This window comes from Kogia breviceps, chromosome 10 (assembly GCF_026419965.1).
Source record: "Kogia breviceps isolate mKogBre1 chromosome 10, mKogBre1 haplotype 1, whole genome shotgun sequence".
Lineage (NCBI taxonomy): Eukaryota > Metazoa > Chordata > Mammalia > Artiodactyla > Physeteridae > Kogia > Kogia breviceps.
Genome location: NC_081319.1, coordinates 3765917 through 3779144, shown reverse-complemented (window position 1 = coordinate 3779144; position 13228 = coordinate 3765917). Strand labels below are relative to the sequence as shown.

Sequence of the window (13228 nt, the reverse complement as noted above, 5' to 3'; positions counted from 1 at the left end):
GTGAAATAATGACATAGGAAATGGGTAAATTGATGGCCAAGCTAATGACTCTATTAAGGGCATGAGAGAATGGAAGAACAAATTGCTGAGGGAATAGGTGTATTAGTGGCTAAGGAATGGGTGAATTAATGGCTGAGTGCAAGGGTGTATTAGTGATTGAGGGAATGGGTGAATTAATGCCTGAGGGAAAGGGTGTACTAATGGCTGAGGGAAGGGGTAAACTAATGGTTGAGGGAAGGGGTGTATTAATGTCATGAGGGGATGTATATATAATGGCTGTGGGAATGGGTGAATTAATGGCTGAGAGGAGTGATGAATTAGGGCATGAGGAAATGTGTGTATTAATGGCTGAGGCAATAGATGAATTAATGACTGAGGGAATGGATGTATTAATGGCATGTGGGAATGGGTATGTTAATGGATGAAGGAAAGGGTGTATCAGTGGCTGATAGAATGTGTGAACTCATCAGTGAGGGGAGGGGTGTATTAGGCATGAGAAATTGGTGTAAAAATGGCTGAGGGTATAGGTGAATTAATGGTTGAGGGTATAAGTGAATTAATGGCTGAGGGAATGGCTGAATTAATGATTTCAGGATTGGCTGAATTATGGGCTGAGGGAATGTCTGAATTAATGCCTGAGGATCTGGGTGCATTAATGCCTTGGACAATGAGTAAACTAATGACAGAAAGAATGGGTGAATTAATGACTTCCAGAAATGGTGTATTGGTGGCTGAGAGAACGGGTGAACTAATGTCTGAGTGAATGGATGTATTAAGAGCTGACAGAAAATTTGTATTAGGGCTGACAGATTGCGGGAATTAATGGCATGTGGAAATGGGTATATTAATGGCTGAGAAATGGGCGAATCATGGCTGAGGGAAAGGGTGTTTTAATGGCTCAGGGAATGGGTGTATTAATAGCTGAGATGGTAAGTGAATTTATGGTGAAGGGGTTGGGTGACTTAATGGCTGAGAGAATGGATGAACTATGGCTGAGGGAAAGGGAGAAATAATGACTGAGGAAGTGGGTGTATTAGTCCCTGGGGTAATGGGTGTATTAATGGCTGAGGACATGGATGAATTAATGGCTGGGGGAATGCATGTTTTAAACACTGAGAGTACCGATAAACTAATGTCTGAGGGAATCTGTGAAGTAATAATGGAGAGAATGGTGAACTAATGGCTGAGAGAATGTTAGTATTGATAGCTGACAGAAAGGTTGTATTAGGACTGAAGGATTGCATGAATTAATGGCGTGAGGAAAGGGGTGTATTAATGGCTGAGGGAATGGGTTAAATAATGGCTGAGGGAATGGGTAAATTAATGGATGGGGGGATGTGTGTATTAATGGTTGGGGGAACAGGTGTTTGTTTCAAAGGCTGAGGGGATGGTTGAATACTGGCTAAAGGGAAGGGAGAATCAGTGGGTAAGGGAATGAGTGACTTGACAACTGAAGGAATTGGTGATTTAAATGCAGATGGAATGGGTGTATTATTGACTGAGGGATTAGCTGAATTACTGGCTGAGATATGGGTGAACTAATCAATGACTGAATGGGTATATTAGACTTAAAAGTATTGGAGTATTAATGACTGAGGGAATGGGTGAAATAATGGCTGAGGGAATAGGTGAGTTAATGACTGAGGAAATGGGTAGATTAATGGATGGGGGGGATGTGTGTATTAATGGTTGCGGTAACTGGTGTTTCAAAGGCTGAGGGAATGGTTGAGTAATGGCTAAAGGAAAGGGGCAATCAGTGGCTGAGGCAATGAGTGTAATGACAGCTGAAGGAATTGGTGATTTAAATGTGGATGGAGGGCTTCCCTGGTGGCGCAGTGGTTGAGAGTCCGCCTGCCGATGCAGGGGACACGGGTTCGTGCCCCGGTGCGGGAAGATCCCACATGCCGCAGAGCGGCTGGGCCCGTGCACCACAGCTGCTGAGCCTGCACTCTAGAGTCTGAACGCCACAACTACTGAGACCCAAGGGCCACAACTACTGAGGCCTGTGCGCCTGGAACCTGAGCTCCCCAACAAGAGGAGCCACGGCGATGAGAAGCCCACTCACGGCAATAAGAGAAAGCCTGTGCGCAGCAACGAAGACCCAAAGCAGCCAAAAATAAAATTAATTAATTACTTTTTAAAAATAGCTGATGGAAAGTTGGTATTAGGGCTGAGGGTATTTGTTAATTAATTCCATGAGGAAATGGGTGTATTAATGGCTGAGGGAATTGATGAATAATGACTGAAGGAATGGGTGTATTATAGATAAGGCAATAGGTGTATTACTGGCTGGGGGATAAGGTGAATTAATAGTTGAGTTAATGGGTGAATTATTGCCTGAGGGAATGGGTGAATTAATGGCTGAGGAAATGGATGAACTAAAGGCTGAGGGAATGGGTGAATTTTGGCTGAGGGAGTGGGTGAACTACTCCTAACAGAATTAGTGAATTAATGGCTGAAGGAATGGATAAAGGAACAGCTGCAGAATAAGTGTATTAGTGGCTGAAGGAATGGGTGAAATAATGGAAGAGACAATGGCTTACTTAATGGTGACGAGTATGGCTGAATTAATGGCTGAGGGAAGGGCTTAGTTAAATAGCTGAGGGAAACCGGTGAGTTAAGGGCTGAATGAATGGGAGTATTAGAGTTTAAGGGAACAGGTGAACTAAGTCGTAGGAAATTGGTGAATGTGGCTGATGGAATGGGTGAATTAATGGCTGAGGGTATAGGTGAATTAATGGGTGACGGTATAGGCAGGTGAATTAATGGCTGAGGGCTGGGCTGAATTAATGAATGAGGGATTGACTTAATTAATGGTTTAGGGAATGCCTGAATTAATGGCTAAGGGAATGGGTCAGTTATGGAGGCCTGAATAGGTAATAAAAGGGTCAGGGAATCTGTATTAATGGTCGAGGGAATTGGTGTATCAAAGGCTAAGTAACTGGCTGAATTAATGGATTAGGGATTGGCTGAATTATTGGCTGAGGGAAGGTCTGAATTAATGTCTGAAGGAATGAGTAAATTAATGTGTGAGGGAATGAGTAAATTAATGGATGGGGGTTGTACGTATTAATGGCTAAAGTAATAGGTGATTTAATGATTCCGGTAATGGGTGAATTAATGGCTGAGGGATGGGCTGAACTAGTGGCTACGGGAAAGGGTGAATTAAAGGCAGAGGGAATATGTGTATAGGGCTGAGGGAATGGGTAAATTGATAGCATGCGGAAATGGGTGTGTTAATGGCTGAGGAAATGGGTGAGTTAATGGCCGAGCTAATGACTGTTAATGACATGAGGGAATGGGTGGATTAATGGCTGAGGGAATAAGTGTATTAATGACTAAGGAATGGGTGAATTAATGGCTAAGTGAATGGGTGTATTGGGGACTGAGGGAATGGGTGGATTAATGGCTGAGGGAAGGGGTAAAGGAATGGTTGACGGAAGGGGTGTATTAATGTCATGAGGGAATGGGTATATAATGGCTGAATTAATGGCTGAGAGGAGTGGTGAATTAGGGCATGAGGAATTGTGTGTATTAATGACCGAGGCAATAGATGCATTAATGACAGAGGGAATTGCTGTATTAAAGGTATGAGGGGATGGGTATATTAATGGATTAAGAAATGGGTTTATCAATGGCTGAGGGAATGTGTGAACCAATTCCTGAGGGGATGGGTGTATTAGGCATAAGGAAATTGGTGTAAAAATGGCTGAGGTTCTAAGTGAATTAATGGCTGAGAGAATGGCTGAATTAATGAATTCGGGATTGGATAAATTATTGGCTGAGGGAATGTCTGAATTAATGTCTGAGGGAATGGGTAGATTAAGGGATGGGGGATGTGTGTATTAGTGGTTGAGGGAACTGGTGTTTCAAAGGCTGAGGGCATGGTTGAGTAATGGTTAAAGGGAAGGGAGAATCAGTGGCTGATGGAATGAATGATTTAACAGCTGAAGGAATTGGTGATTTAAATGCAGATGGAATGGGTGTATTAATGGCTGAGGGATTACCTGAATTAATGGCTGAGGATATGGCTGATGGAATCAGTGACCAAATGGGTAGGTATATGAGGCATAAAAGTATTGGTGTATTAATGACTGAGGGAATGGGTAAATAAGTGACTGAGAGAACGGTTGCATTAGTGGCTGAAAAATTGGTGTATTAGTGGTTGAGGGAATGGGTCAACTAACGTCTTAGGAAATGGGTGAATATGGCTGTCCGAATGGGTGCACTAATGGCTGAGAGGATGGGTGAATCAATGCCTGAGGAACTGGGTGCATTAGTGGTTTAGACAGTGAGTGAACTAATGGCAGACAGAATGGGTGAATTAATGGCAGAAGTAATGGGTGAATTAATGACTTCCTCAAATGGCGTATTGATGGCTGAGAGATCAGGAGAACTAATGGCTGAGAGAATGGATATATCAATAGCTGACGAAAAGTTTGTATTAGGACTGGCAGCTTGTGTGAATTAATGGTATGAGGAAATGGGTATATATCTTAATGGCTGAGAGAATGGGTGAATTCATGGCTGAGGGAATGTGTGAAGTAATGGCTGAGGGAATGAGTGTATTAATGGCTGAGGGAGTAGGTGAGTTAATGACTGAGGGAATGGGTGAATTAAAGCCTTAAGCGTTGGCTGAATAAATGGCTGAGAGAATACCACAATTAATGGCTGAGGGTAAGAGTGAATTAATGGATGTGGGCATAGTGTGTATTAATGGCTGAGGTACTGGTGTATCAAAGTCAGAAGGAATGGTTGAATAAATGGCTGAGGAAATAGTTGAATAACAGCTGAAAATGGGTAAATTAATGGCTTAGGGAATGGGTGAATTAATGGCTGAGGGAATGAGTGAAATAAGGATTGAATGGATGAATTAAAGGCTAAGGGAATGTGGGTATTATGGCTGAGGAAATGGGTAAATTAATGGCCTGAAGAAATGGGTGTATTAGTCACAGAGGGAATGGGTGTATTTGTAGGTGAGGGAATGGATGAATTAATGGTGAAGGAATGGGTGTAGTAAGGGCTGAGCTAATGAATAAACTAATGGCTCAGGGAATCTGTGAATTAATGATTGAGGGAATGGTGAACCAATGGCTTAAGGATTGGGTTTATTAATGACGAGGGAATGGGAGTATTAATGTCATGAGGGAATGGGTTTATTAGGCCTGAGGGAATTGGTGTATTAATGGCTGATGGAATAGGTGAATTAATGGCTAAGGGAATGAGTGTATTAATGGCTGAGGGAATAGGTGAGTTAACGATGCAGGGAAAGGGTGAATGAATTAATGGCTGAGGGATTGGCTGAATTAATGGCTGAGGGAAAGGGTGAATTAATGGCTGAGAGGATGGGTGTATTAATGGCATGAGGCAATGGGTGTATTAATGTGTGATGGAATGGATGAATTAATGGAGAGGGAATGGGTGAATTAAAGGGTGAGGGAATGTGTGTGTAGGGCTGAGGGAATAGGTAAATTAATGGCGTGAGGAAATGTGTGTATTAATGACTGAGGGAATAGACGATTTAATGGCATGAGGGATAGGTGTATTAATTGATGAAGGAATGGGTGTATCAATGGCTGATGGAATGGGGGTATTAATCGCTGAGGCAATAGGTGTATTAATGGCTGAGGGAATGGGTGAATTGATGGCTGAGAGGGCTGGCGAATTAATGGCGTGAGGAAATGAGTAATGGCTGAGGGAATAGATGAATTAATGGCTGTGGGAAGGGATCAATTAATGTTGAGGGAATGGGTGATTTAATGGCTATGGGAATGGAGGTATTAGTGGCTGAGGAAGTGGGTGTATCAATGGCTGAGATAATGTGTGAGATAATCATGAGGGGAGGGGTGTATTAGGCATGAGAAATTGGTGTAAAAATGGCTGAGGGTATAGGTGAGTTAATGGTTGCAGGTATAAGTGGATTAATGGCTGAGGGAATGGCTGAATTAATCGATTCAGGATTGGCTGAATTATTGGCTTCTGGGAATGTCTGAATGTCTGAGGGAATGGGTAAATTAATGGTTGGGGGGATGTGTGTATTAACAGTTGCGGGAACTGGTGTTTCAAGGGCTGAGGGCATGGTTGAGTAATGGTTACAGGGAAGGGAGACTCAGTGGCTCAGGGAATGAGTATAATGATAGCTAAAGGAATTAGTGATTTAAATTCGGATGGAATGGGTGTATTAATGGCTGTGGGAAGGGGTGAATTAATATGGCTGAGAGGAGTGGTGAATTAGTGGCTGAGGGAGTGGGCGAAAAATCGCTGAGGGGAGGGGTGTATTAGGCCTGAGGAAATTAGTGTAAAAATGGCTGAAGGTATAGGTGTATTAATGGTTGAGGGTATAAGTGAATTATGGCTGAGGGAATGGGTAAATTAATGGAAGGGGGAACGTATATATTAATGGTTGCCGCAACTGGTGTTTCAGAGGCTCAAGGAATGGCTGAATTAAGGGCTGAGGGAATGGTTGAAGTAATAGCTGAAGGAATGTGTGAAAAAATCGCTGAATGAACGGGTGAACTATAATGGCATGAGGGAATGGGTGTTTTAATGGCTGTGGGAATGCGTGAATTAATGGCAGAGGAGTGGGTGAATTCATGGCTGAGGGATTGGCTGAATTAATGGCGAAGGTGTTGCCTGAATTAATGGGTGAGGGATGGGTGAATTAATGGCTGAGGAAATGGGTATTTTAATGGGTGAAGGAATGGATGAATTAATGGCTGAGAGGTGTGGTGAATTAATGGACAGGGAATGGGTGATTTAAAGGCTGCGGGAATGTGTGTATTAGGGCTGAGGGAATGTGTGGTTTAACGGCCGAGGCAATGGGTGAACTAATGGCTGAGGAAATGCATGTATTAGTTTTTGAGGGAATAAATGAACGATGGCCAAGCAATAGGTGTATCAGTGTCATGAGGGAATGGGTGAATTAATGCCTGACGGAATGGATGAATTAAAGGTTGATGATGTGGTCGTATTAATGGCATGAAGGAAAGGGTGAACTAATGGATGAAGGAATGGGTGTATTAGTGGCTGAGGGGATGGGTTTTTCATGGCTGAGGGGATGGGTGAACTAATGGCAAAGGCAATGGGTGAACTATGGCTGAGGGAATGGGTTTGTTAATTTCCTGAATGAATGGGTGAACTAATGACTGAGGGAATAGGTGTGTTAATAATTGAGGGGATGGCTGAATTAATGCCTGAGGGAATGTTTGAAATAATGGCTGAGGTAATGGCCCCATCAGCAGCTTAGGGAAAAGGTGAATCAATGGCTGTTGGAATGGCTGAATTAATGGCTGAGGGAACGGGTGTTTTAATAACAGAGGGAAGGTTAACCAGTGGCTGGCGGAATGGGTGAATTAATGACTAAGGGAATGGGTGAATTAATGGCTTAGGGATATAGTGAATCAATGGTTAGTGACATGGCTGAATTAATGGCTGAGGGAAGGTGTGTATAAGAGCTGAGAGAATGGCTGAATTAATGGTATGAGGAAATGGGTGTATTAATGGCATAGCTAATGGATATATTAAAGGAAGAGGGAATGGCTCTATTAATGCCTGAGACAATGTTTGAAATATGGCTGAGGGAATGGGTGCATTAATGCCTGAGGGAATGGGTGCATTAATGCCTGAGGGAATGGGTCTATTAATGGCATGAATGAATGGGTGAACTAATGGCTCACAGTTGGATATAACAATTTCATGAGGGAATTGGTGTATTCATGGCTGGCGGGATGGGTGAATTAATGGCTGAGGGAATGGTGTTTTAGTGGTGGAGTAAATGGAATCGTTAATGGCTGAGGAAATAGGTATATTGGTGGCTGTGGGAACGAGTGAATTAATGGCTGGGGGCAGGGGTGCATTAATGGGTGTATTAATGGTTGAGGGAATAGATGGTTTAGGGAATCATGTTAATAGCATGGGGGAGTTGGTGACCCATTAGGGAATGGTTCATTAATGGCAGGAGAGAACGGGGGAAGTAATGGCTGAGGCGGTGGATGTATTGGGATGAGGAACTTGGTGTATTAATGCTGAGGGAATAGGTGCATTAATCCTTTAGGGAACAGGGTAGAAAGCCCAGAAATAAACCCATGCACCTATGGTCGATTAATCTACAACAAAAGAGGCAAGACTATAAAATGGAGGAAAGACAGTCTCTTCAATCAACGGTGCTGGAAACACTGGAGAGCTACATGTGCAAAAATGGAATTAGAACATTCTTCAACACCATACACAAGAATAACTCAAAATGGATTAAAGACCTAAATGTAAGACCGAATACCATAAAACTCTTAGGGGAAAACATAGGCAGCACACTCGGACATCAATTGCAGCGATATCTTTTTCGATCCATCTCCCAGAGTAATGGAAGTAAAAACAAAAACACATGGGACCTAATTAAACTGAAAAGCTTTTGCACAGCAAAGGAAACCATAAACAGAACAAAAAACAACCCAGAGAATGGGAGAAAATATTTGCTAACAATGCGACTGACAAAGGATTAATCTCCAAAATTTACGAACAGCTCATGTAGCTCAATATCAAAAAAACAACCCAATCAAAAAATGGGCGGGGGCTTCCCTGGTGGCGCAGTGGTTGAGAATCCGCCTGCCGATGCAGGGAACGCAGGTTCGTGCCCCGGTCCGGGAGGATCCCACGTGCCGCGGAGCAATTAAGCCCGTGCGTCACAACTACTGAGCCTGCGCTCTAGAGCCCGCGAGCCACAACTACTTAAGCACACGTGCCTAGAGCCCGTGCTCCGCAACAAGAGAAGGCGCTGCAGTGAGAAGCCCGCGCACCGCAACAGAGAGTAGCCCCCGCTCGCCGCAACTAGAGAAAGCCCGCACGCAGCAACGAAGACCCAACGCAGCCAAAAATAAATTTAAAAAAATAAAGTGCCTTTCCATGAAAAAAAACAGAAGAAATGAATATTAGATTATTTCTATTTGACAAGGGAATATTACTCTTGAGATTTTCAAAAGTGATGTGTTTGGAAATGTTTTGGTTTCTCCCAGTATATGTAATTGGTAGATATACCTATTTACTGCTCTGAAAGGCAAGCCATTCTATCTGACCAAATATTTTCTAAGTTATTAGTGAGAATAAGACATACTTAGGTAGGGGCACTGATGAGGCTCTTAGGCAGGGCTGGTTCCAGCAGTTTTCTTATGTTACTCCGCTGATTTGTGTTTGTTTGGTTAGGTGTTTTCTCACTGCTGTTCCTGGCTCTCTATCCCAGGGGACAGTTGCTTTTTTGTCTCTGTAAGAACAGGAACAATGGATAGCAGTAGATATTCAATGCAGCTTTGATAAATCTGATCCTTAGAAACTGTCAAACAAACAAACAAATTTTACCCCATTTTCACCTAACGTAAGAGCTAATGTAAGATTACGTATATTCTAGAACGGCAAGAGTCTTCTATGTCAGAGCACAGAATCTAGAGCCAGATTACTTGTAACTGCACCATTTACTAAGCTGTGGCTGTGAACAACTTACCTCAGTGCTTCAGTTTCTTCATCTGCAAAATGAAGGTTAAAATATCACCTGTATCGTTAAGTTGTTATGAGGGTTACTTGAGTTTAGTAAAAGTAAAGTGCTTTGAAAAAAAATCGTTGAGGGAATGGGTGAAATAATGGCTGTGAGAATGGGTGTTTTAGTGGCTGAGGGCATGTGACTTAATGGCTGAGGGAAAGCCTGAAATAATGGCTGACAGAATGTTTGAAATACCAGCTGAGGGAATGGGTGAATTAATGCTGGGAGAGAGGGTGAACTAAAGGCTGAGGGAAGGGTGAATTCATGGCTGAGGAATTGCTGACTGGGGGAATGGCTGAATGAATGGCCGAGGGCATGGGTGAAATGATGGCAGGAGGCAATGGGTATATTAATGGCTGAGGGAAGGGTGAATTAATGGCTGAGGGAAGGGTGAATTAATGACTGAGGGAAGGGTGAATTAATGACTGAGGGAAGGGTGAATTAATGGCTGAGGGAAGGGTGAATTAATGACTGAGGGAAGGGTGAATTAATGGCTGAGGGAAGGGTGAATTAATGGCTGAGGGAAGGGTGAATTAATGGCTGAGGGAAGGGTGAATTAATGGCTGAGGGAAGGGTGAATTAATGGCTGAGGGAAGGGTGAATTAATGGCTGAGGGAAGGGTGAATTAATGGCTGAGGGAAGGGTGAATTAATGGCTGAGGGAAGGGTGAATTAATGGCTGAGGGAAGGGTGAATTAATGGCTGAGGGGATAAGTGTATTACTGGCATGAAGGAATGGGTGAACTAATGGCTGAGGGAAAAGGTGAATTAATGGCTAGGAGAGGTGTGAATTAATGGCATGAGGGAATGGATATATTAAAGGAAAAGGGAATGGGTGTGTTAATGGCTGTGGCAGTGGGAGAATTAATGCCTGATTAAATGGGTGAATTAATGGCTGAAGTAACTGGTGAAATAATAGCAGAGGGAGTGAATTAAGTGTGGCTGAGGGAATGGGTATGTTAATGGCATGAATGAATGAACGGGTCAACTAATTGGTGAGGGAACGGGTGTTAACGGCATGAGGCAGTTGTATGAATGGCTGAGGGAATTGTATTAGTGGCTGAGGGAAGGGGTGAATTAATTGCAGAGTGAATGAATGAATGGCTGAGGGCATGGGTCTGTTAATGGCATGAATGAATGTGTGAACTAATCGCTGAGGGAATGGGTGTCTTATTGCCGTGAGGGAATTAGTGTATTATGCCTGGTTGCTGGGGGAATTAGTGGCTGATGAAATGAGTAAATTAATGGCTGGGGGAATGGGGGAATTACTGGGTGATGGAATGGGTGAATTGACGGCTGAGAGAATGGAGACTCAATAGCTGAGGGGATGGATGAATTAATGGCTGAGGGAACTGGTGTATTAAATCCATGAAGGAATGGGTGAACGAATGGCTGTGGTAATGGGTATGATGGTGCCTGTGGGACTGGATGCATTATTAGCATGAGTGAGTGGGTGAACTAACGATTGAGGGAACAGGTGAATTAATGGCTGAGAGAATGGGTGAATTAATGGCTGAGGGAACAGCTGCCGAGGGAATGGTTGTATTAATGGCACGATGGAATGGGTGTATTGATGCCTGTAGCAATGGATGAATTAATGGCTGAGGGAAGGGGGGAATTAATGGCTGAGGGAAGGGTGAATTAATGGCTGAGGGAATGGGTGAATTAATGGCTGAGGGAAGGGTGAATTAATGGCTGAGGGAAGGGTGAATTAATGACTGAGGGAAGGGTGAATTAATGGCTGAGGGAATGGGTGAATTAATGGCTGAGGGAAGGGTGAATTAATGGCTGAGGGAAGGGTGAATTAATGACTGAGGGAAGGGTGAATTAATGGCTGAGGGAAGGGTGAATTAATGGCTGAGGGAATGGGTGAATTAATGGCTGAGGGAATGGGTGAATTAATGGCTGAGGGAATGGGTGAATTAATGGCTGAGGGAATGGGTGAATTAATGGCTGAGGGAACAGCTGCCGAGGGAATGGTTGTATTAATGGCACGATGGAATGGGTGTATTGATGCCTGTAGCAATGGATGAATTAATGGCTATGCAATATGTGTATTAGAGCTGAGGGAAATGGGTGAATTAACGGTATGAGGAAATGGGTGTATTAATGGGAGAGAGTGTGTGAAGTAATGGATGTGGAAATGTGTGAATTAATAGGTGAGTGAATGAGTGAATCAGTGACATGAGGGAATGAGTGTGTTAATAGCTGAAGGATTAGGTGGTTTATGGCATGCGGGAATGGGTGAATTCATGCCTGAGGGGATGGGTGAATTCATGTCTGAGGGAATGGGTGTATTAATGGCTTATAAAATGGGTGAACTATTGGCTGAGGGAATGGGTGAATTAATGGCTGAGGGAATGTGGGTGTATTGTTGGATGACGGAATCAGTGATTTAATGTAGGAGGAAATGGAGGCTTAATGGTGAAGAAATAGGTGAAGTAATGGCTGAGAGAATGTGTGTATTAAGGCTAAGGGAATGGGTGTATTAAATGGCTGAGGGAATGGGTTTGCTAGTGGCTTAGGAAATGAATGAAGTAATGGGGGACGGAACGGGTGTATCATTGGCATAATGGAATGGGTGAACTAAGAGCTCCGGCAATGGGTGTATTAATGGCAGAGGGATATAGGTGAATTAATGGCTGAGGGAGTGGCTGAATTAAATCTGAGAGAATGGGTGAACTAATCGCTGAGAGGATGGGTGTGTTAGTGGCCCAGGGAATCGGTGCATCAGTGGCTGCATAATCGGCGAATTAATGGCTGAGGGAAGGGGTGAATTAATGGCTGAGGGAAGGGGTGAATTAATGGATGAGGGAAGGGTGAATTAATGACTGAGGGAAGGGGTGAATTAATGGCTGAGGGAAGGGGTGAATTAATGGATGAGCATGATGAGTGTAAGTGCACTATAGCTTGGCGGGGCTCTGGGAGTGCCCATTCCTACGGCCTACCCCTGGTGGGCGTCCCCCAGCCCCGATGCTTACCCCCCTGCAGATGAACAGGAGACCACGGGTGCCATCAGCTACACGGTGGAGTTGAAACGCTACGGGGGCCCCCTGGGCATCACCATCTCAGGCACAGAGGAGCCTTTCGATCCCATCGTCATCTCGGGACTCACCAAGCGTGGCTTGGCTGAGAGGTGAGCCGGGGCTCTGTGGGGACACACGGCTGAGCCCAGGGGACCCCAGCGGGCGGGAGCTGGGCTTTGGGATCAGCCACGCTGGATGTTACTTCTGTTCCAACATCGATGGCCTGGGTGACCTGGGGCCTGTCCCATCCCTCTGTGAGCCTCAGTTCCTCAGATGCGGGCCAGCGCCTGGCAGACCCCCTGCCTTCAGGTAAGTGCTGGATAAATGTATGCTCAACCCTCTGCTCCCCCAAACCTGGAGATCGCCCCATCTGTGGACAGTCAGCATGTGAGTCTTCTTGGAGCACCTCCTGTGTGCCTTCATCGTACAGGGGCCATGTCCCTGGTACCTGGGTGCCAGCACAGCCTGGCACCTCTCTTGAGGCATTGGGGCAGGGGTCCCTGCTGTCCTCTCCCCTAGAAAGTTTCCCTGAAATTGTGGCAGAAGGGAGAGATGTGAGAAGAGCGGTGTCCAGGCCGGCCGGTTTGGAGGGGGAAGCAGGTGGATCTGGGCCCAGAAGTGGAACTGGTCCCCGTGAGGGTCACAGGGAGGTAACGCCAGTGTGGGTGAGACAGCCT

General features: G+C 44.5%; 1 protein-coding gene across 8 annotated transcripts in view; it reads left to right on the top strand.

Annotated features, from left to right (window-relative positions):
- Nucleotides 1–13228, top strand: part of GRIP2 (glutamate receptor interacting protein 2) — a 121171-nt gene that overhangs the window by 93776 nt on the left and 14167 nt on the right. For all 8 annotated transcript variants that reach the window (XR_010842455.1, XM_067043363.1, XM_067043362.1 and 5 more), the window contains one exon: nucleotides 12517–12661. Coding sequence is in view for 7 of the 8 variants with exons in the window: in XM_067043363.1 (XP_066899464.1) it covers nucleotides 12517–12661 (145 nt within the window). In the remaining variant the exon portion in view is untranslated. The remainder of the gene's footprint in view (nucleotides 1–12516; nucleotides 12662–13228) is intronic.